Source organism: Zootermopsis nevadensis, unplaced genomic scaffold (genome assembly GCF_977971745.1).
Source record: "Zootermopsis nevadensis isolate Lab colony 2312 unplaced genomic scaffold, Znev_1.0 Znev_ptg000010l, whole genome shotgun sequence".
In the NCBI taxonomy this organism is placed as follows: domain Eukaryota; kingdom Metazoa; phylum Arthropoda; class Insecta; order Blattodea; family Termopsidae; genus Zootermopsis; species Zootermopsis nevadensis.
In genome coordinates, this window is record NW_028259142.1 from 444,091 (window position 1) to 466,841 (window position 22,751).

At 44.8% G+C, this 22,751-nt stretch overlaps 4 protein-coding genes across 4 annotated transcripts in view; 1 reads left to right on the top strand and 3 right to left on the bottom strand.

Annotated features, from left to right (window-relative positions):
* The window catches only part of LOC110834817 (protein takeout), a 5,023-nt gene extending 1,066 nt beyond the window's left edge, over positions 1-3,957 (bottom strand). Inside the window, exons 1-5 of the mRNA XM_022074356.2 lie at positions 3,453-3,957; positions 1,779-1,871; positions 1,167-1,314; positions 738-871; positions 326-475 (exon numbers count right to left, since the gene is read on the bottom strand). Coding sequence (XP_021930048.1) covers positions 326-475; positions 738-871; positions 1,167-1,314; positions 1,779-1,871; positions 3,453-3,717 — 790 coding nt within the window. The 5' untranslated portion in view covers positions 3,718-3,957. The remainder of the gene's footprint in view (positions 1-325; positions 476-737; positions 872-1,166; positions 1,315-1,778; positions 1,872-3,452) is intronic.
* Jhbp6 (Juvenile hormone binding protein 6) overlaps positions 1-9,428 on the top strand; it is a 22,054-nt gene extending 12,626 nt beyond the window's left edge. The window contains exons 2-6 of the mRNA XM_022074354.2: positions 5,042-5,134; positions 5,897-6,047; positions 7,036-7,169; positions 7,431-7,580; positions 8,096-9,428. Of these exons, the coding sequence (XP_021930046.2) occupies positions 5,050-5,134; positions 5,897-6,047; positions 7,036-7,169; positions 7,431-7,580; positions 8,096-8,253 (678 nt within the window). The 5' untranslated portion in view covers positions 5,042-5,049 and the 3' untranslated portion in view covers positions 8,254-9,428. The remainder of the gene's footprint in view (positions 1-5,041; positions 5,135-5,896; positions 6,048-7,035; positions 7,170-7,430; positions 7,581-8,095) is intronic.
* Positions 9,031-15,724, bottom strand: LOC110834824 (protein takeout). The gene is made up of 6 exons (XM_022074368.2): positions 11,942-15,724; positions 11,449-11,541; positions 10,984-11,131; positions 10,173-10,306; positions 9,712-9,861; positions 9,031-9,317 (listed from the first exon to the last, which is right to left on the bottom strand). Exons 1-6 carry the CDS (start codon positions 12,012-12,014, stop codon positions 9,166-9,168), a joined length of 750 nt encoding a protein of 249 aa, XP_021930060.1. The 5' UTR covers positions 12,015-15,724; the 3' UTR covers positions 9,031-9,165.
* Positions 15,725-15,869: 145 nt separating this feature from the next.
* Positions 15,870-21,812, bottom strand: LOC110834822 (uncharacterized). The gene is made up of 6 exons (XM_022074365.2): positions 21,683-21,812; positions 19,969-20,061; positions 18,536-18,683; positions 17,873-18,003; positions 17,321-17,473; positions 15,870-16,533 (listed from the first exon to the last, which is right to left on the bottom strand). Exons 1-6 carry the CDS (start codon positions 21,756-21,758, stop codon positions 16,382-16,384), a joined length of 753 nt encoding a protein of 250 aa, XP_021930057.2. The 5' UTR covers positions 21,759-21,812; the 3' UTR covers positions 15,870-16,381.
* Positions 21,813-22,751: the final 939 nt, after the last annotated feature.

The window sequence follows — 22,751 nt, forward strand, 5'->3', positions numbered from 1 at the left end:
CGTCGAAATTACGGGTGGACGGACAGTTGCATTTGCGTGTGAATTCACGTAAGTATAATGCACAATGGAGTAGCATGACTCCGGGTTTCTGTGACAAATTGCAACTTCCGTTCATGAGAAAACGGTCTCTAGCAACAAAGCTGTTCAGAGTGCAAAATGTTGATTTCTCACACGAGATATTTAGTTAGTAACACTTAGTGGTAAAAAGAATTACTAATGTGAAATATCAAGAGAATCACGTGGATTACAAATTAAACCGTTTCTGTGACTTCACGCGCGAAGTCTCTTCATCGGTTCCTGGAGCGCCAGAAGTGTGTTCACTCACCCAGCACCTTATTCCCGTTGAAGAGGTTCTCCAAGTTGACCGTCATGCCCTGGATGTCGAAGTCCACTGTCATGTCAGCGATGTGTAGGACTTGGCGTCCCTGCAGGCGCCTCAGTTCGAACCGCGTCGAGACGCTCGTCGTCACATTGTCTGTAAGCCACGGAGTTCCGTCAACAGAAGCCACGTGCACTACCACACTCAAAACAGCAGAATTACTTAGGACAAGCTGATAGTCGTTCAGTTCCCTGCCTTCTATTGAACTCCAAGGTGTATCGCCCTGTTCACAAGAGCCGTCCTGAGCCAGCTGAATCCAGTCCACACCCTCCCACTCTAATTTCTTCTTAAGACCTACTTTAATATTATCCTCCTGCCAAGTGGCGTTTCGGAAATTCCTGCTCTGCTGTGTACTCACCGAGGTTGACTTTAGCCGGCCCGTTGCCTATCAACGGGAGGATGAGTACCTTTCCCTGCAGGTTGTAGTCTGACTCGATGCGGATTTCGGGCAGGAAGACCCCCAGTTCGAACACCCGCCTGTCCATGTCCAGTCTGCGCCAACATAAACGAGAATGACGATGTGTTAAGTTGTCTCTGAAGACACGACGTTGCGTCCTTACGTTATCGGTTGTTGGGGAATTATGTAAAGTAATTATACCGATTCGCTTTTCGGAAAAAAAAATAGCGAAGAGTTTTTGTTGCTGAAAACGAGGCACAGAAACGTCCTTGACTTTTGGTTCTTGCTCCGAAAGTAAGGCGGCCTGAGAGTGTTTCTAACCACTCACAATCTAGGAGGAGTTTAAGAATAAGTGGAGCTGTGCCTCCAGTTCCATGGCGTGGTACTTACACCGCGGATGTAGCTTTCGCTTTGCTCGGCCCGTGCGCTAGAATGTCGTAGAAACTTCCGGTTATGGTGACTGGTCCATGGCCCTTGGACAGGCTCAGACGGGACAGGTACAGCGGCTCGAAGCGATCCACGTGGATTTCCGGGATCCCTGCAAAATGACGGGTGGAGTGCTTGTCCATCAGCTGTCACTCGTCTACGTAGACCGAGGGCAAAGTGTAGTAGCAGACAGATTGGTTAATTGCCTCCTTAGCCTAGCTTAACCCTTTGAATATTTAAGAATTCAGGCCGTACCGCGAAGAAAACACCGCACTTCACCATTGCGGAGATCAACTGGTTAACGCTGTTTAAGGAAGTTCTCGCTATTTGCAGTGAGAATCTTACAAAACACAGAAATAAAAAATGAAGAGTTACTGATTGTTAAACAGCGTGGTTCTTGTATTTGCCGGTAGGCTTTAAAGGAAATGACTACACCAGACCGCAGGTTCGACACTCTTGCTGTCCATAAATGAATCAGGGAACGGGCAGCCAGACTATTAAGAAAGGTTAGCTTGAGGAAGGGCCTGCAGTGACATGTGGATGTCGAAACTTACGTCCGTGTGTGAGGTAACTAACCTTTAGCCAGGGCAGGGAACATGTTCTGGAAAGTGTCCTTGACGCAAGAGTTCAGCTCCGGGTCCTTGAGTCTGCACGGTCTCAGCCAATCAGCTGAAACAAGTGACAGGCACTTTTCGTTAAGTCAGTATGAAACGAGCTTTGTTTCTATGGCAATTTATGAACTGAGTTTGTGTAGTAAACTTATAGATAGTTGCCTCAAAATTCCAATGCATGGCTTAAGCCATGTCATAAACTAAAGATTTGCAGAGCAGGAGAAGTCGACTTACATCGACATTTGTCGTTTGTAGCATGGAAAGGGATAGAACACACCAAATCATGAAGAGATGTGTGAGATGTGAGGATAATCATAAGAAAGGCGATGAAGGTGTAGAAGGAATTATCTTTTCGAGATTACGCGCGTGGCACATGCCCGAGCAAGTCTTGAAGCGGAAATTGAAATCGAAAGGGAACGTCGCTGGTCAGACAGCATCCTCCTAACCTACTTCTGGCCTTAAGTGTTATTTTATTATGTGAATGTCGTGAAGAACGGAGTAGCAATGAAATGGACAGTGGAGAAAGTATTCGTCTTCGTCTTCCGCGTCATTAAATTATTGCGTTTCAGCTGTTCCTGCCCTTATGAAATGGCTTTTGATATTCTGACAATAAGCCGTACTGATGCCCCGAATGCAGAATTAGCCAGTGTTATGACGCAAGTGCAACCAGCACTCGGCAGACACGAACGGGTGCAGAGTGGAAGCTGCAAATCTTTGTGCTTCAAGTGTCAAGTCTGCGTGGAAGAGATTGGGGAGCTTCGTAATAATAATATTAAAATGGTTAACAAGGAAGAACAAGATTGGATTAATCTGGTTCTGAATTGAGACCGGTGGCTGCTCTTGTGAACACGGCGATGAACCTTCGGGTTCCATAAAAGGCGGGAAATTTCTTGACAACCTGAGCGACTATAAGCTCCTCAGGAATAAATCTTCTCCGCGCAGTTTTGTTGGTTTCTTGGTTGGTTAGGCCAGTGGAATTCAACCGTTTTTGTTCGCGTACCCCCCAGATATAATTTCTCTTCAACTTTGTACCCCCAAAGTTCTTGGTGTATAATTCAAGTTATACGTAGTATAAAATCTACATCTAAAATAAATTAAATAAATTACATTACTGATTATTCAGTGTTTATCATAAAATAATATATTTTTTTTTAAATTTCACGTACCCCCTAAGATGTCTTCGCGTACCCCAGGTTGAATACCACTGGGTTAGGGTAACCGACTAGTTAGTCTGCTTGGGTGAACAGATAATTACGTGGACAACTGAGTTGCTTATAAGAGTGATTACATTTTATAAAACGCCTTCAGTTGAAGTATCGTCATTAAATAACTAATAATATTTGCCTGGCTCTCCCCAGCTTCACCCTTGTTAATATTCATTGTCTCTTCATCCCACCTAACTGCACGCAGTTATGCTGCCGGTCCATCTCGTTCATCAGCTCGTACAGTCGTGCAGTCTACGAACTCTTGAGATGTCGATTTTGAGGTTAGAGTGCCTTTGATACGAAAGAATGAAGCGATTTCATTTGTCAGTACAGCAAAGTAAAAACTTTTATGAAATTTCGGAGGAAGTGTCTCTCGTTGCGTGTTCATCTCCGCACCCACAAAAGCCCGCTGCTTGTGCAAATAGTCTACTTACGCGCCTGGTCCAGCAGTTTGATCGCTCGTTGATCGGCATTTGTCGTTCCGACAGACGGCAGCACTGCGCCGAACAATAGCCAATATTGGATGGCGGTGGCTGTTGCTATGGTGAGTGCGCGGGCCATCTTGAAGTCTTGCCTGCGCTGATGGACTCGGAGAAATGAAATGTTTCGGAAGAAAGCGCCTGCATGACTGGAGAAAGTGATTATTGATTCGGGGAGCCGGGGGAGGGGGCAAAGAGCGAGGCGTGTCGGTTTGGGCATTTGTGTTTGTTACTGCCTGTTCGTGAGGCGGAGACGTTTCGGTACTCTGCCGGAATATAAATCGCGCCTGTGCATTCCTTTGTCGATTAAATGTGATGCTGGCTGCTGTGTGGAGATCGCTTTCTTCTTTAACGCGGACCTGCGGCCGAGTAGACTGAGAGGAAAAGGGACTCATGGAACACACAGAGCAATCCGCCAGAGAAAAACCTCTCCTCTTCAGATTTCTTAGATTTCAGAGGCCACTCGATTGTTTCAGATGCAATTAGTTCATGCAGATGTGTGAGCGTCGTTAAATCAACTAAGACGCTGCTGGACGAAGGACAAACCTCGTTGCGAACTGTTTCGTATTGGAGAGATAGCTGTAGAGTTATTATAAACATTACGTCGTAATAATTAGTTTTAATTTCCTTATTTAATTATCAGCTTATATTTTTACGATTTCCGCACTCTTTATAGGCAAACTTTATTAAGTGATTGCTTGTGTTTGAACGAAACATTGAAGCATCGTCGAAAATAACCTGAGACGCTGGCAGTCGCACTTTTTGATAATCGTGTTCTGATATGCCAGACTCCCGAAACGTCGCAAATCCATAACCAGCCCTACGACAAGTCTTTGAACATATCGCGGGGCGCACGAAATTTGGTCAGAAAATTCTCGGGGGATCGCGTAATCGAGACTCGTCATGGTACTCGGTTGCCTCGGAAACGCGTGGACGCCCACGAGTCGACTGTTCGTTCCACTTGCGACTATTTTTACCGTCCTATTAAGCCGATGCGTCATCGCGAAATAGCCCGACATGTTTATTTCTATCCTGACGTATGCGGTGGGGCGACCGGACCCCCCTTCAGGATACTTCGTGCACGACGAAACTTTAACCTACAAAGACGACAAATGTGACGTGAGGCAAATGTGCTCGTAGTAATCTTGAGGCGGGCCCCTCTATGGACGTCGCTTGGGGGGGGGGTGTCCTTGGGGCCTTTCTATATAACCGAGCTTGGCCAGTGGCTACTCTAGGAGAGCTGTCTCTGTGTGTGATATCCCTGGTGTTGTACGACGTCTGACAGCCACGCGATCATGTTGTGTTCTCTGGTGCTCCTGGCGTTTAGCGTCGGCCCAGCGCTGGGTTACTTTAAGGAGAAACGTAAGTAGTCACATAACCTTCAGTGTAGAGTTTTATGGAAACTTGGTCATTGGTAGAAAAGACAGACAAACGCGTTTTGTATCGAGCAAAGGAATCACGTGGGCTCAATTAATATTTTTCGCGCATCTTGTGAAGTCAGGACAGGATGTCTGCAGCCCTCTAAGAGTTGGTACTGTTTTCAGCGCCCTTCATGCAGGTTTGCTACAAGGCTGACCCGGAGTTCGTCAGGTGCTCGACAGAGGCCGTCCAGATGATCATGGATAGCATCAAGAACGGTGAGTGAGCGATTGTTTGCTGTCGTAAGAGGTTCTTTCAACTGTCACACGGCCCGTCACCATTTGGAGATAGGCACATTCGCGTTCCGGCCATGAGTTTATGTTCGAGGAGCGGTCAGTCGTCGTGTCGAGTTTCGAAAGCGGACAGTCGGGGGGCCGGTCAGAGAACTAGCCATAGATTCGCGAGCAGCTCAGGTGGTTGGGTTACGAAACCGCCTCTGGACGACAGCATGTGCTCAGGCTGTTCTGCGCAAACTAGCACGAGTCTTGCGAAATGCGGTGCTAAGTGCCTTGCGGCTTCGAACCGTTGTACAACACTTCGCGGTCTATTTGTCACGTGCCATTTCATATGTCAAAATTCACACAAGTTGTTATTCCACGTTTAACACGCGCGCACAATTCTGAATATGAATGTAGTTGTATTATTTGTAAAACACCAGGGTCTAGAATTGAACGCTGTCGTGTGGACTCGTAGTGGTAGGTAGATCTCCCTGAAGATGTAGCCAGTATGTGCGTACGAAACGTTGGTATCTACCTACGAGTCCACACGACATCACAGCCCAGAAGAACAAGACAGCCTGATAATTTATCGGGGTCATTTCCGATGCCAGAAAGTTCCGGGACAAAACGAAATTGTGTACGGCGACATCTAACGGGATGATACCTCATCAGTGGTTGTTCAAGGCCAGAAATGTGTCTGAGGGCCGGACCAGAGATGCCAGGAGTTGACAGGTCGAGACAAAACTATGAACTTTGTTGCAGGTCTTCCGGCGTTAGGGATTGAACCTCTGGACCCTTTCAACATCCCGGAGATCAAAATTCTTCAGGGAGGTGATGGCCCGGTCGCTCTGAACGCTTCCTTGGTGAACGTGACCGTGAGAGGGCTCACCAGCACGAAGATCCTTTCCAACAAGTGGGTACCTTCCACCCAGCAGGGAAATGGGAAGTTGATGATGTCATTGTCTCTGCTTGCCGAAACCCTGAGGATTGCGAGAGAATAAAAAAAGAGCGCGCAGTTTGCGATAGTAAGGGACATTTTGGCGAGGACATTTTTAGGACGTCACTTGGAAAACCGAGAAAGTAATCTAAGAGATGGGATTTTGTGTTACCAACGCCGAACCTGTTAGAGGGGCGTGGGCCACTAGAAGAAAATGTTGCGCGAGTGTCTGACGGGACTCGTGTAAATCTGGACAACTCAGGTCAGTACGGTCTGTCTGTTATGTGACCAGTGAACCAGTCGCCGCTTGGTTACGCAACAAGCGGCCAGCAGCATTTCTGGCACGTCTCACACACGCACAGTCCGTACTTTCATTATTGCATTAGGAAAGGTGATTTGTGGAAGGCGTGACCTGACTTCGGCGCGTCGAGTATTCGCTAGGCCGATTCTGGAATTCGGGCGCGTCCTTATGTCACGGAATGGTCACTTAGGAATTTGCGTATCGCCCGAGGCGCTGTAGCAGCGAGAGAGTGGACGCAGCGTATTCCGGAATACCCGGTACGCGTGTTTAAGATTCGGTATTTACGAGTTCGACCAAGATCTGACTGACAGCAGGAATTTACAGCCACTTAACGCACTGTGACGTGCGTGGTTTTCCTCAGTACCTATGTAGAACCAGCAATACGGCGTAAAGCTTAAAGCTCTTGGCGTGAGAATTAGTTTTGAACGCAATTAGTTCGTCACTTCACGCTGTTTGTGTATAGAAGCTTTGAAATCCGAACTTCCGGTTGCGTGTAGTCCGTCAGGGTGACCAAGGAAGACTGAACGTGTAGCACGCGCGAGGAACCGGGTTAGAAACGCAAAGTTTACTCCTCTCCAGATGATATTAGGATATGGGAGGAGTATGTTGATCGGCCAGAGTGACAGGTGTCAGAAAGATACAGCACGGTCCTGTTTGTTGCAGAGTGAACTTCGAAACCTACGCGTTTTCGACGCAGATGAAGATCCCGCGGCTCAGGATAGACGCCGTCTACACCCTCAAGGGCAGGATCCTAGTTCTGCCGATCGTAGGCCACGGCGACGCGTGGCTGGAACCCGGTGAGTGTTCCACGCTGTGCATTTCTTCCCAGACTAACATCCGAGCGTGGATTTGTTTGTCATCAGTGGGCAAAGGCATTGGATTAATGGATTTATATTTGTTTACGGGTGGATGGCTGATGCTTGGGTTATTTTTGACGGATTCACTGCCCGATGGATGCGTGGATTGACGGATGAACTTAGTTATGAATGGACAGGCCATGTACCAGTAGGTAAGCAAGTGAGTGCCGAGGGAGTTCCATGAGTGTGCGCTTGTTGCAGAGGACCTGGACATCATGTCGGAGGTCGACCTGACCCTTAGGAGCGAGGACGGCATCACGTTCTTCAAGGTGCAGGACGTGCAAGTGAACTTCACGATCGGGAAACTCCGACTGAGGCTCAAGAATTTGTACAATGGGTTGAAGGCACTGGGTAGGTTCTTAAGTACCCGGAGGGCAGTGGCGGCTCGTGCCGTGTGCACGGGCGATAGGCCTGCCAGAAATTGGAATATTGCGTCATAGGCGTCGTAAAACTGGTTGGCGTTCTCGAGGTGTTAGGGCGTTTGGACGCGCGATAAACGGAACTTGCACCGGTTACCGGAAGTACCAAGTTTCGAAGAGGTCAGGGTGGACAGGACGTGTAGAACGTGTTAAAGGTGGGATACGTCGGAATCTTTTTGGTGAAAACCTGAAGGAAAGAGATAATTTGAAAGACCCAGGTGGAGATGGGAGGATAATATTAAAATAAAACGTAACGAAATACGAGAAGGCGGTGTGGACTGATTCCACTGTTTCAGGCTAGGGACTGGTGGTAGGCTGTTGTGCATGTTGTGGTCTCAAACAAGACGGCAAATTTCGTGACTCGTTGAGCCAATAGCAGCTTCTTAATAGGATTAAGGTTCCCCGAAGCCCGTAGACTGGCTGCTGTATGCTACGTCTTCTTTGCAGAGGACAGCACCAATGAGTACATCAACAGCAACTGGCGGTCCATCGCGGGCTCCCTGAAGCCCATCCTCTCGAGAACCATAGCCGATCTCGTGGGTGACGTCCTGACGAAGCTGTTTGACGGTGTGCCCGCCAAGTACTTCATCGGCGACCTGAGCTAGTGACCGCAGGGCCCAGTTTCGCTTGAGTCTGAACGAGAACAATGTTTTTCTTTTTGGTAATTTAATCTCTGAGTCTGAACACCGCACGATTTGACTTGTCTCTTCGAATTACGACTCGCCGTTCGCACGTGGTTTTGTGTGGTTACTTCAGAATTTGTTCTGTACCTTCAAGTGTATCAGTGATTAAGCTTTTAGATTTTTTGTCTTCCGGGTTATGACATCTTGTAGTTGGTCACTAGCGTTTTAGAGGAACATGTTGCCTGTGTGTTCAGGGTAGAAATGTGGAGGACTTGGAAGTAAAACTATGTCGTAGTTGGGGATAATCGAACTGAAGAGGGCCGTGTGACTGCAGGGCGAAGCAGCAGAGTTTTCTTGGGCGATGAGAATGGGTGACAGGAACGCAGGAAAGCCTCAAGAAACAGCCCATCATCTTGATACCTTGATGATGGAGGCGGTAAGAACCCCTGCGAACGTCTTCTAAGTTTTTTCCAGAAGAGAGACATCTCCGTCTCACTCCCTTTTAAGTCCAAATATCCCCGTCAACACTCTGTTCTCAAAGACCTTCAAACTGACAGACCAGGTTTCGCACCCATACAGCACAAATTGCAAAATTACATTTTTTTTAACAAATTTAATTTTCTTATTAGACGGGAGGACAGAAGATTTTGGACTGAATGATTACCGGGATCCATGAAAGGTGGGGGATTCGGTGGGCGACTGTCAGCTGCTCAAGACAGCCAAAACCAAGGAGGGGAGGGTGACTCAGCCATTAAAGAATTCAGAAACACTGGTCGACTTTAATTTCAGTTCTTGAGGTAAGACAGAGGAATTTGTACTGAGTTGGGCCTCTCCGTGGTGATCGTGCGAGAAAGCGACGTATTGAAGGCGAGAGAGAGAGAGAGATTGCTGTGGCTACGGCGGGAGGATCTGGTCCAGCGGGAACTTGTGGTAAATGCTGTTGGAGAACTGCCGGAAGACATCGCCGATCTTGGCCTCGAGCAGCGGCTGCAGTTCCGTCGCCACGTTCTTCCAGTTCTCGTTCAGGAAAAGGTTCATCGCCTCGCCTGCGGGCGGGACAGTGAACAGTCTCATTTGTCACTACACCTAAGGCTTTAAACTGCAGTGGTAACTATGTGTACCATCTGCTGAAACAGTCAGTAAATCTGCTTTACGTATTTGTGTGTTTCATTTGCTTTTCCGATTATTTCCTCTGACAGCACTAGCGAGTTTATCTTTGTGATGGTGTGTTTTCTTCGCGGTACGGACTTAATTATTGAATATTATTAAGACGAGCTTCAGCTCCAAAGGGTTGGCTAAGTCTGTTTCTGAGTCCTTTGGATAAGATACGTAGTATTCAAGATGGCGATAGTCCGTGAGCGACGTCTTTTGACGTCATTTCAGGGATGCCCGACCATAGCCCCTAAGGCCTTGGGGCCGTGTCTTATCGTCCATACTTACCCAACTCTCTGTCTCCGTTGAACAAGTCCCCTAGAAACACCTTCGCGCCACCAATGGAGAATTTTACGTCGAAATTCTTGACGCTAAAATGCGTCTGCCCCCGAATGCTGACATGTTCTCCGTGCAGAGTGCACACCGCCTGTATGTCAGCTGCAAAGAGACATGAAGATTCATCACCCTCCTCATTGTACCATTCCCTGAGCCACATAGATCTAGTCTGCACGCCGTTTTAATATTATCCTCCCACCTGGTCACATATTTACGTTTTCTGATGAGAATTTTGTATTTCTCGTCGCCCCGATGTGTCCTGTATATCCGACCTGCCTATTGAATCTAATACGAGTAACATTATCTACCGTCTGCTCTCAGCAATTGTTCATTGCAGCAACAACAAAATTAATAATAATAGCGAGTGACTCGGGGTAAAGACGGCAGGAACGTGAAACTGGGACTGCACTCACTGTAATTTCCCTCGTAGTAGCCGCTCCCGGTGATGGGCAACACGAGCAGACGCCCGTCCATCTTGTAGTGACTCGTCATGCGTAGGTACGGCAACCACAGTTTGAGAAACACGCGTCGCCTGTCCAGGTCAATCCTGCCAACAAAAAGACGGTGGACACATGCACGAGGCAGAATGCTCCGAAACGTCGGTGTATACCCAGAGATACAACCCAGAAGACGAGCAGCTGGGTTATGACAGCGAATATTCTTATAGTCGTCGATTATACTCTGAAGATGGATGCGGCACGCTCCTCCGAAACTTTGGTAACCGCTTACAAGGCTACACTGAGTCACAACCGAGCAGAGCGCAATCTGAACTCTCACCTCAAATCCCATACAAGAAGATACGTTGCTTCAATGATTCCTCGTGTATTTAACGCCGTTAATTCAACTGATTAGATTATCTGTCGTCGAGTGTAACCCGTATAAACACCAAATTGGAAGGAATCTGTATCTACAGTTACTGTCCTAACATTTGCGTTGAGGGACTGAGGAAACCCACGAAAAACACTGGTCACGACAACCTTCTTAGGACTGAGACTGCTTTACGGGACCTTGTTGTCAGAAGTCGCGATTTCCCGACGCAAGGTTTTTCTTAAGATACAATTTACGTAAGGAAATCCGAGGATTAAATTGAAACTCTCGCTGGCCCTGGGCAACAGCAAACTATAAAAACCGACACGGCAGGTCCCAGAGGCGTTTGAGGCCGACGACATTTGTGTCAGAAACGTCGGAATTGAGCCAGGCGCTTTGACTGTTGTCTGCACTAACCTGACGGTTTCCAGTCTGAAGTTCGTGGGGCCGTGCACCTTGATGTCCGTGTAGGTGGAAGTGAGTCTGGCCACCCCCTGACCTTGGTCCAACACCATCTCCTTGATCTCCAGAGGCTCGCAAGATGGAATCCCGAACTCCGGGATTCCTGCAAAACAGGCCTACGTCACTCCCACAATTGTGCCACAGGAGCCTTCTCCCGGAAAACTGAAGAACCTTGTGAGGTTAATCCTCACATAACATCGTAAGTTAATGGCGAGAATCGAATGTTTTAATGTAACTTACGTATTTTTCGCGGTGATTTTTAATACTTCCAATGCACTGTATCTTTCTAGGTTTAAAGCGTCCGGGGCCTCGAGCTAACCATTGAGGTGATGTGGGCTATGCGTGTTGGTTTACTCTCGTACTCCTAAGAATTATTATTTGAGGGGGTTAGACGTAGGGATTAGCGGCTGTGCAACGTACCTTTCACGAGATGTGGCCTCAGTTCCTCCACGGCGGCCATTACACATTCGTCGAGCTTCGGGTCTGATCGGCGACACACCTTGAGGAACGGAGCTGCAACACGCATGCGTAGAGTGAGGTAAATGTTGTCGAAGTTGACGTTAATGTTGGTACCGAATGTCTCTGTTAAAACATTTCTTTTAATTTCTGTCTTGATTTTCAGAATGAAGACGAGTCAGTGTATGCGTAAATAGATAATGACGTCATATAACAGTAATAATCATCTCTGTCTGGTGTCGAAGTTAAGAATGCGTGGAGCTTTGCCTCCTCTAGACTGGGGCCTGCCTCGTCCATCCAGTGGTGAGCTACTAGCCTAGTATTAAAATATCCTGGGTTCGACCCAAACCTGTGTCATTAATATTAAAATAAAACAATATAAATTCTGTCGGTGTGACGATAATCGACTAGAGAATGGTGTACAGCAGGCTCCCGAAACGTCCGACAAAGTACTCACGTATGTTGTCGCCCGAGGTCGCCGCAAAGTATCCCAGCAGCAACATGGCGCCTGTTAACCCCAGCGACTTCATGACTAATAAATAAGTCTGCCCGCCGCCCAGTGGCTTCACAGCGCCATCACCTGTCGTATATATATGGCACCCTCAGCGTCGTACAGCTAGAGCGGCGTAAGTACAGTCAGGAGTGCGCACGTTCTCATGGTGATACCTGCTCAGTAGTTGGAGGTATTTCCACAATTACCACTAAGATCCGCCAGCTCGATCCACTTCGATTTGCCTTGCGTTTTGTGGTCTCTTTGTATGAGCGTTTTTACTAATATTTCGTATGATTTATCCATATAAAACATGCATTTGGCCACGTAATAAATTTGCATGATTCTCCGAGAATTTGGACGTACTAAATATGCCGTCCGTAAGTGATTCTAAACATAAATTCTTATTTAAACATTCTTCTCGGGCATTTAACCTTAGGAGGAAGAAATTACCCGGTTACTATATGATTTCAAGAAAAGGAATATGTAAAATACTGACGAGTAACTTTGAAATTGGGTACTGCAGACGGTGGAGAATTACGTTCTTGTGGTTTCATAAGCTCTCGGGGAAACAGGGATTTGTAACAAAAATAAGGATTTGTCGCCTGCGGGCGTGCTGATTGTAAGTGTATATGGAGATATGTGGATAAATTAATAAATATGTAAATAAGGATATAAATAACTTAATAAGCAATACAAAAATTAAAAAATTTCAGGAAGAGCATTCGTGAGTGTTATAGTACTCAAGAGATTGCTTACACCGACGTTTCATAAACTAGAAGAGTCAGCTGATTGCATACAGGTGATTGCACATTTCCGCATTGTGAAGTATGGGGGTGATGATCCGTGTCATCACTGCCAGGTATTCCAGCCAGTTGTGGGCGAACAAAATAAGACTATTATCGGGAGACAGGCTGAGTTAGTTTGAAATGTTTCCATGTTGTCCATAACAAATGTTGAATTCGCTGGCTAGATGCAGAATATTAAACTTATTAAATAATTCCCTACAAGAGATTTCCCCTAGAAATGCTTATGTTGGTACTGCGTTTGTGATGCTCAACTGTTTACTAGTTATTTTCATCCATTATCGAAAATGCCGCGAATGAGTAAGGTTAATACGAAACGTAAGTCTGAATGAATTAATATACACCTGCCAAAAGAAAGTGCCTTGAAATTAAAGACTGTGAATTGCACATGAAATTTTGACAAAACGAATTTCATGAAATTTTATAGGGAATTGTTTAAAAATGTAATATTCTACTAGCCTGAAAATTTTTGGTCTCGTTATCATAATTTGTAGTGGACAACTCTGAATAATTTAAAACTAACTCATGTATTGACAGTATAGGTACAAGGTGTAGATATAACTTTCATGTGCCAAAACCTAACCTCATTTAGTATCAAAAAGGAGTTTACTATGCCGGAAATAAGCTATTCAGGAATCTTACCCTCCTTCTATAGAGTGTCTGAATCAAGAACTACAAGCCATAACTAAACGAGTGTCTGCTTCTCACTCCTACTCCTTAGAAGAATTTACCTCAACCATAAATTCAAGTATTTCATTTGTGGCATGACATGTTCTGCAGCATCCTTGGCTCAAGCCAATGAAAGCTCTGTGGAATATAAGTAAAGTCTGTTCTGTTCACTGTAAGGGCAAAGTAGTGAAAGTGCTGCTCATTTCTGAGGTTAAGGAAGCAATTGTTGTAAATGATAACCTAGCTCTTGTCTGTGGAAAATGTTATGGAACTTTTCTGAAGAATACTCCCACTGAAATCACTTCTGTTACCTGAATTTAAGTCTTCTTTACTTTACAAGTTAGTGGTGCCAAATCTGTCACATTCATCTGTGTTGGCAGTAAACGCTAAAAGATATGTTCTCAGTATGACACGGCAAGTGCCGTCGATAGCCATCCCAGAGTCCCCGATACTTCCGTTGCAAAGTTACAATGTGTACAGCATGTGCAGGAAATAATGATAAACCCAAACTATGACACTTTTTTGTTGAGAAAAATTGACTGGTATTTATGTGGAGTTAGAAAGCTTGGAACTGACCACGTGAAATGTTATTACGGCTTGGCAGTTTACGATAACATGGAAGAAGCAACATGAGCAATTATTTTCTTAAATATTTTACAGGTGACAGGCCCCTTCATGGTTCTGCTCTTCTGGTACAGCATCTGGTGCCAAGTGATGTCATCAACACCAGTTAAGGTTTGAGTGACCTTGAACTGCTGACAAAATGTCTTCTTGGCAAGAATGTTTTGAGTATTTGAGTTCTGCGGTCTGTTCGAGGCTGGCAAAGGCTGTGTAAATTTTGGTGCTGTGAAATGTATAGTCTGTTGTGCTGCTACAGTGAAAATAAACGTTCTGAAGGGTCTTGATAGTGAACTGAGTGAAATCTTTACATGTGACACGTATTGACTGAAATTTCAAGACTAGAAAATCCAGAAGACATATCGAGAGGCAGAAGTTGGAATGTTTTAAATGTAAGTAGTATTCTATCATGAAACACTGGTATAAATTTAAGTACTTTGGTTTCCAAAATGTCTTTTCTCAGTGCCTAGAATATCTGAATCGTCATAGGCGAGACTACGTGGCGCAGTATCCGAAAAGACTTTTAACTCTGCATTTCAGATTTTCTCTTTAGCATCCTGTTTCCAAAACCCTCTTTTCTTTACATGAGACTGCCACCTGGCTGTCGTACTTAGCAATCTAAGAATTAAAGTTTAAAATATAACAGTTTTCTCTTTAAGCCAAATAGCTGAAGTTGTGCATGCGCCTCAGTTACTAACTTGCCTCTGTGTCCCCGGTGTCACTGGTGTGGCCAAAACCCTTCGGTGGACGTGATCCCTTAGCCAGTTCTATCCAAGTGTCTTTCTGTAAGATAACTGACATTCCATAAGATTCTGTGTGTATTTATTGTCTCCTTTTTGTTTTACGCCCCGAATGCTTGCTTATTTAAACCATCTTGGAGACCGTGTTTCATGCTTATGCGAAGAAACTAGCAAAATGATTGTTTTCAGGATTTTCTGTGGTTGGAAAGTAGATGGAATGATATTTTTCAAGCTGAGGAATGGAAATCATTTCCAGAATTTATTCTTCTCTGCTGATTTCATCGTAAACCTCATTTCTTCTTCCCATTAACATACTTTTAATGTTGAAACATTTTCATTGCTGTTGTATTATTATTTTTATGTTGACTTCGGTTTCATGCCTCGGCTTTGTCGGAATTTACTCGTAGACTGGTCTATTTTCTTGCCTGTAGAATTCCTTGTGGTGATTGCATTCTCCACTAACAAATGCATATTATCAGAGTAAGTACATGACACCCCCCCCCAAAAAAAAAAAAAAAAAAAAAAAATCTCTTCGACTTCCTTCATTTCTTGTCTCAGAGAAATGTTAAACGTTGGTTACGTGATGAACTCGATTTCACGTTTGCTCAGCTTCAAGGTGTGGGAGATGTGTGTCGTTTAGTCTTCCGGGGTCTTCTTGTAGCTTCCTGTAGCGCGTCATGTCAGTGTCCAGCGTTGCAGACATTGGCAAGTATCTCAGCAAATTCTTAACCTCACTATCAGGCGCAAGTGAAGATATCTTCACATATCCCTAGGGACTCGGCGCAGAGCGGAGAGGACACAGGGTTACCAATACAAGAAAATGTGGCCACAAACACACAGTTCAGGAGGGATTTAAACTCAGCATCCCATCGCCTGAGCTGTCCAAGACACGATTAACGTCTGGAATTAGTTTTGTTATTTTACGGCTTAAGGGAAGCCCTGGCCTGAGTTAAACGAATGATTTTTACTGACTGTTTAACTACGTCTTGACTTTAGATGTGCTGCGAATATTGTGGGTGTTCAGCATGCGCAGAGGCAAATGAAAGTTGAACGGCAGGGAAATGATTATTCATATAATAATTTTATTACTAAACAGTAAGGAAATCATAATCAGATTATTTTAACAAGTGGAATTCCTCCAAATTAACACTGAAGGACAATGTAAAGCAGTTCTTCGTGCATAATGTTCTTATGTCGTGAGACAGTGATGCGAGGAAACAGTAGAAATGTAGAAGTGTGCAGCATTTAAGTGATGGGGAAATTAATTATTTCACTATGATCCCTAGGGGCAGGAATGTATGCAGACTTGTAAGTGGTCAGGATTATTTCAGTCGCATCACAAGCGTTTTCTCATTTTCTTTGACAAATGAACAATACGTGATCTTTTTACAGTGACCTGTGTCTTGAATCACGTTAAAGTCTTTTCAGAATTAAAAATCGCAACACAAATAGAATTAATCAAAATTGGGTCTGTTATACTTAACTCCATGAAGCGCAGTTAGAACCCGGAAATTTCTTTTTGAAGGAGGTCCTGGCATCACCGAGTGTTACTTGCACCAGTTACTGATAATAGCTCAGGCCGGGAGCAACTCTTTGAGAGGTATGGTACTCAAGATTTTGTTGCTGATCTGAGTCACGATTTCTTCAGCTGTCTCCTGAACGATAGGCATCAGTATATTCAAGACCTGCTTCTCGTTCTGCTTATAGAACCGCGTAAAGGACTCCACTGAAACACAAAATGGCCGGTTTAGGACGCGCTTTGGTGTCTCATGTGGGAAAAATGTACTCACGCCTCACATCAAGGTGTAATAAAGATGGTCTCAAGGATAATTTTAGACAGAGGAATTAATAGAAGGAAATTACAAATTATGGATCATTCTTATGTACTTTATTCTTGTCACCAAGGTGAATGGGGCATGCGTGCACTGACGAGATGAGAAATGCATGCAAAATTTTAGTTGAAAAACCTAAAGGTACCAGACCATTTGGGATTCCTGAACATAAATGGTCTATAATATTAAGAAGTATATTATTAAAATGGAGTTTGAGGATGTGGACTGGAGTCATCTGGCTCTGGTAGCGTTTGGCAGTGGGCTCTCCTGAACAGGGTAATGGATTTTTTTTTTTATTTAGTGTTCTGTCTGTCCATATGAACAGGATCCTTCCATCCTTTTCTCGGACTGGGACCTGTTCATATACGTTCTTGGCAGATGATCCAGAAGTGGTTTGCCATTGCCTTCTTCTGCGTGTGAATGGAATAATTGTTGGGAAGCCTAGACCACGGCCTTGCCCAACACAAGTTATAAATTCGGGCACCGCCGGGAATCGAACCCGAGACCCCAGGATTACAAGGCCAGCGTTCTAACCGCTTAGGGTTTCATAATGTGAGGGGACTTTGGGATTTTCTTGAACAGCTGAAGTTAAGTCAGATTGAGGCAATAAAAGGCACAGCTAATGGACTGCAAGTAATATCGTTAGCTGATAAAGCGTCGCTAAACAATACGTGTACTCACGCAGCTCATCGTTCTTGTCTTTGTCTTTAGATGCGATCTTAACTTCCGAGCTCCCAATCCCAATCTTTGTCTTGATGTTGTTTACCTCCAGATATTCCTCGCCTTTCCTTGTGACCACTTTCGCGTCACCTGCGACGTCCACCTTCACATCCGCTGCAACAGAAGCACAACGTACTTGTTGATATTTCTTGTTTCAAGTATTGTGGTAGTGCAGGCTGCGCCATCTCTTGATGGAATTGGAAAGCTCATCGTCTATGCTACTAAATCCGCCATTATAACTCATTTGATTGCGATAAATATTCTTGTTACAGTTATTTTCCATTGCGATGACGAGATTATTTTATTTGGTCCATTTGTATCTGTTGCCCTTTGAACAGGCAGACTGCTTTTCATAAAATTCTACATTAATATCACGACGTGAGAGTGCTTCTTAATTCAACTACCGTCCTCCTGGCCTTGAGATAATTTCGTTCGACCTTCAGTCCTATCTTTTTTAATCTGGTTACTATGGAAATTTGTGAAACGTGAATTGTGTCGGGAAGATGTACTCACTGAAATTGCCCGTGAAGGCACCCTTCCCCTTGATATTTCCCAGGATGCGGCCCGTCACGTCGAAATCCGCAGTGGAGTGGATGTGTGGCAGAGTGACGCTCAGCTCGAGCGCCAGCTTGTCGAGGTCCGTCCTGGAACAAAGGAAGTTCTCAGGGCGCTCAGCGATTGTCTCTAGGCTGTGGGCCCCAAAAGGTCTCCATTCCTCGGAGCGTGAAATTAAAACCTTACCTGATTTTACGTGTTATCCTTTTGTACGATTGTCAAAATGTGACTCTTCTGGGAAGCTGTGCTGTTTAGTCTGGTACAAATTGACCGACGTTTCAGAGGTGCATTAATGCCCAGTATTAAAGATCCTTAACCCATGAAAGCCCAGTTGTCCCTCGTACTTCAACTGTGGAGTTTCAGTTACCCTGTTCAGAGCAGCCTCCAAGTCCACACGACATATTCACCGCCTTGAGAACCGGGCGTCTCTCATTTTAACGTTTCCGTGCCATCTGTTTCTGGGTCTTCCAAGGCGTTTTCCAACTAAATTTCAAAGAGCATTTCTTGTGACCCTGATCTTTGCCAAGTAATCAGGAACGCTTGCAAGATATAGGCCTACTTGTTTCTAGCGGGTGTTTGTATCGATTGATATACAATCGCTGATCGATTATTGCATCTTACTTGAATTTGTTGATGACGAAGGCGTTGCCGCCGTAAGCCACGATGTTCTGCAGCAGAGCGTGCACCTTGATGGCCTCCAGGTCCCTTTTGATTTCCAGAGTAGGCAACACGAAGGGGTCTGAGGGTGGCACCTGCAGTTTGGGTATCCCTGCAAAGGAGCACAGCGGCGCCTGGCGTTACTAACCGTGGCGGCATGGAACGGGGGGGGGGGGGGGGGGTTCCCTTATTCCTGGTGCGTTACGACGGTTCGATTGATACCGGAGTACCACTGGACCGCGACGTCAGATTATGCTAGGTGGAGCATTTGCGCTTGAAGGGAGAGGTATAATGTGTCTGCGCCCCCTGCGCTGGTTAGGGTTTATACAAAAACCGACTTTAGAAAAAACCGGTTTTCGAATTTTTACAAAAGAAATTGAAACAGTAAAAAAATATTTATACTTATTTTAAAAAATTTAAGTGTACTTAATATTTATGGAACTACAAAAAATAAAATATACTCCATACAAAACCAAATAAAAAATTAAAATAACTGAAAATCCGTACAAAATATAAATTATGAATTTTTATTTCATTTAGTATTTTTCTTCAGGAAATATGATTTCAAAAAACATAAAATGTCCACTTAACGATTACTTAATCTTGTTCTTATTCTAGATACAAAATTGCCTGAAATAGAAAATACTTTTTCACCGGCTACCGAACTTGGTTTTATCGTTTTCAGGGCATCAAATAATAAATCTAAATTCTTTGTTATTTTATCGGTTGCCTCAAATACTGAAAATTCGGCCTTCAGTGTCTTCGGATTTGATATTAATTCTTCAGGTTCCTCAAGAAACCTTCTTTTCGAGCATTGCCCTGATTAATAGTTTCTCCGTCTCCGATATATCCATCATCGAAGCTAGAGGAAATTCACTAGATTTCTTTGTCGAAATGTTTTGTGGATTTTGCAAATGTAGCAAAAGGCTTACCAATCCAACTTGGTCTTCTTTCTTGAATTCGTACTTCTAAAGCATTTAATGATTTGGAACTAATTTCAGCCTCACTCATGAAGATTAGTTTTACTACAATATGCTTGTGCCCGAGGCGATTTCAAGTCAAAATGTTAACGTGTGTAATCAATTAATTTTTTACATATCAATTCTAGTATCTGAAACCGGTTTTTTTTAAATTTTAAAAACCGGTTTTCGAATTTTACAAATTTATGCAAAAAAAAACAATTGTTTTTAAACCCGATTTTTAAAAACCGACTGGCACTGGAAGATATCTGAAACTGCAGTGAAAGCACAGTTTGAAAAACTGACTTAAACTGCAAGAAGGAGAGTATGGAGTGGATTGAACTGGCCCAGTGCCGCATGGACACGTTTTTACGCCATTGGGTTCCATAAGAAGCAGGGAAGTTCTTGACCGGTTGTGCTACTGTCAGCTGTACGTACCTTTGCTCAGTCTTGGCCTCAGCGACTCCACGGAGTCGATGACGCAGGCGTCGAAGTCAGGATCATTTTTCTTGCAGACCTTCGCGTAATTTGCTGGAACAGAAAGGACGTCATTTGTGTTTGCTTAGTTTGTTGTTTAAAAGGGCGTTGCTCGGTGTAACGCAGTGACACCTGGTGATGGGTTCAGTTCGAGGAAGAGGCGTCCTGTCCCCTAAATCGTCGTGCCCTTCGCCTTCAGGTAGCAAACGGAGGAGTGGAAGATGGTTTCGATTTGTAGTTGATTGACGCTTTGCGATCTCAATGAAAATATTTCATTTGCTGTGTGGAATTTAAACTTAAACTGTCAAGGGATTTTCGAACTGTTTATTTCACAAAACGAATCGATGTTACAGGAGGTCGATTTATCTCGTCCGTAGCATGCAAATTGTGAAAATGTGTTCTCTGTGGCAATTGATCGAAAAATGTCCGTGTCTTTAAACCTTTAATAGCACCACTTGTTTTAACATCAACCGTGGGTTTTGTTTGATACTCAGAGCAAAGTTTCGTAGAACGTAGGACCCTTTTTCGTAAACTTGACGACAAATCTGACTCAGGGTGAGAATACGGACCTGAGTTCGATTCCTGTCAGGAATAGAATTCTCCCCTCGTCGTCCACTGCGTCCAAGCCTTGCCGCTATCATTTTCCTGGATGTAAATCCGTCGGAGCGTGAATCTGACTGCCTCATTCCGCATTGATAGCACGTGCCAGTCAGGAACGCCGACTGTGAAAGTGGTCGGTCGGTACGGCCTCGATCCCGTTGGTCTGCTCGAAAGGCCATCTGTGAGCCTGCCACTGCGTCGAATCATGAAGCAAGTTACTCCGCAGAGCACTCTGTTCCCTTGAGCTCCATTTTAATATTATTCTCCCATTGATCGTCTTAGATAATTCTGCAGTGTCGTTCCTCAGCCACCGCCTTCAGGTCTGTTCTCCCCCCCCCCCCCAAAAAAAAAAGTTTTGGGCCGTCGGTGAACTTACCCCCTTTCTGCGAATTCTTTACGATTTGTCTCGTGTCCATTGAGCTCTGTTTGTAATACAAATTCCTTCCTGGTGGCACTGGACTACTTCCTGTTCGATGTTTTGATTCGACTGCGTCCAGCCGCGTTCCTGAAGAATTTCTCTTCTCGCCGCCTGTGATACTAGGACTTAAAAATTGTAATCGACTTCCTGTTTGACTGCCGGAAGTGACCGGTCGCTCGGTTGACTTGGCCGCCTCGCAACGTAGTGGAGCGTAGTTACGTCATTTCATGGGAGAGAGATGCAAAACAGGGGCGTTGAAACGAGAGCGACGGATGGAGGATAATATTAAAATGGGCCCTCACGGCGTTTAACCCACAAGACCACAGTCTTATTAAACTCTCACGGCCGAGACACCTCAACAAAGCCCAAGAGATGAAGTGTCTGAAGAAAAACATTAAATTATCTGCAATAAGTGTAGTAATATTTCGTGCTAGTTAAACGGGTGTGAAAAGATTGTGAAGATCTAAGTATCCGAATAAAAGTGGAACTTTGTAATAAATTTCCCTTAGTGCTTCTGCGTAATCACTATTCAATCGTGATGGCGTACAGGGGGCGTGGAGGTAAGAGATGACGCATTTTTCACCTGCGTTTGAAAGCCATTGTTTATTTATAAATAACTTAAAATGACAGAAATACGTGGAATTAGTTTAAACTTACGGAACTTGCCGCTGAGAATCCCAGGGAGGACCGTCGCCACAACAAGGAGCCCCACTGCTGCCAGTCTGAGCGCCATGCCGAGGACACTTGAAGTCGACGGGGCGGACCGCGGCTTTTATAGCAGTGGACGCGACGTGTCGGCAGTGCCGCTCTCTGCAGTCCCACCGAGGTGTCTGCTTTCTGTTTACATTTGCGTGTTGGTTCATCGGCGCATCGTCAATTTGTTGATTTCTTTGTTCGTTTGTGTTCCTCCATTTCCGCTTTATTCGTTTCACCAGACGCTGCCAGAGAACTGCTTCGTCTTTGGGAGGTCCCGAGGTCAAATGTCGTATTCGAGACCGGCTCACCCAGATAAGGCTATCCTCAGAACTTTCAATAGAAATACCGGTTCCATCCATATCCTCCCCAATTTATTATTTTTCTTACCATCCGACGCACTGTAGTCTGAGTTACCGACAGCGTCGTTAAACAAGCCGGAAATAAAACTATTCTCCTTGTTTCTCTCATTTTGCCTTCCGTCCGTCTTCACACTCAGTTCCTCCTCCGTAATTCGCAATTCATCGTTTAAAATCGGTCTCTTCCTCGGTCTCGTCCTCAGCAGTTGGCATCACAGATTCATTTGTCATTAATTCCCATGTGCACTAAAGCTTGAATATGGCTGTCTTCAGGGCCGCCGTGCCATGTAGCCTGCTACAAGTTTACCGACGTTTCAGACGTCCTTTCTGCCTCCATCATCAGGGCGAAGATGTTCTGAAATGTCGGCGGATTTACACGGCGCTGCAACCCAGAAAACCTCCATCTCCGTGAGAACTTGAAATCGCACTTAGCGCAGTCGTAATTTCTGGGGTGAGTGAACCCTTCTTTAGTAGAGAAAATTTAAATGGATTACATTAAAGACAGATTGGAAGAAGATATTAACAAACGCAAACGAGTTAAAGCCTGTAAAATTGTAGAAATATCAGTTGTCTTCTAGCGAATAAAGTCATTTTGTATCCTTCACAGCAGTGGTCATTTTACAGAATTAAAAATGTGGCAAAGTCAGCGCATGGACACTCCTGAAATCTCAATT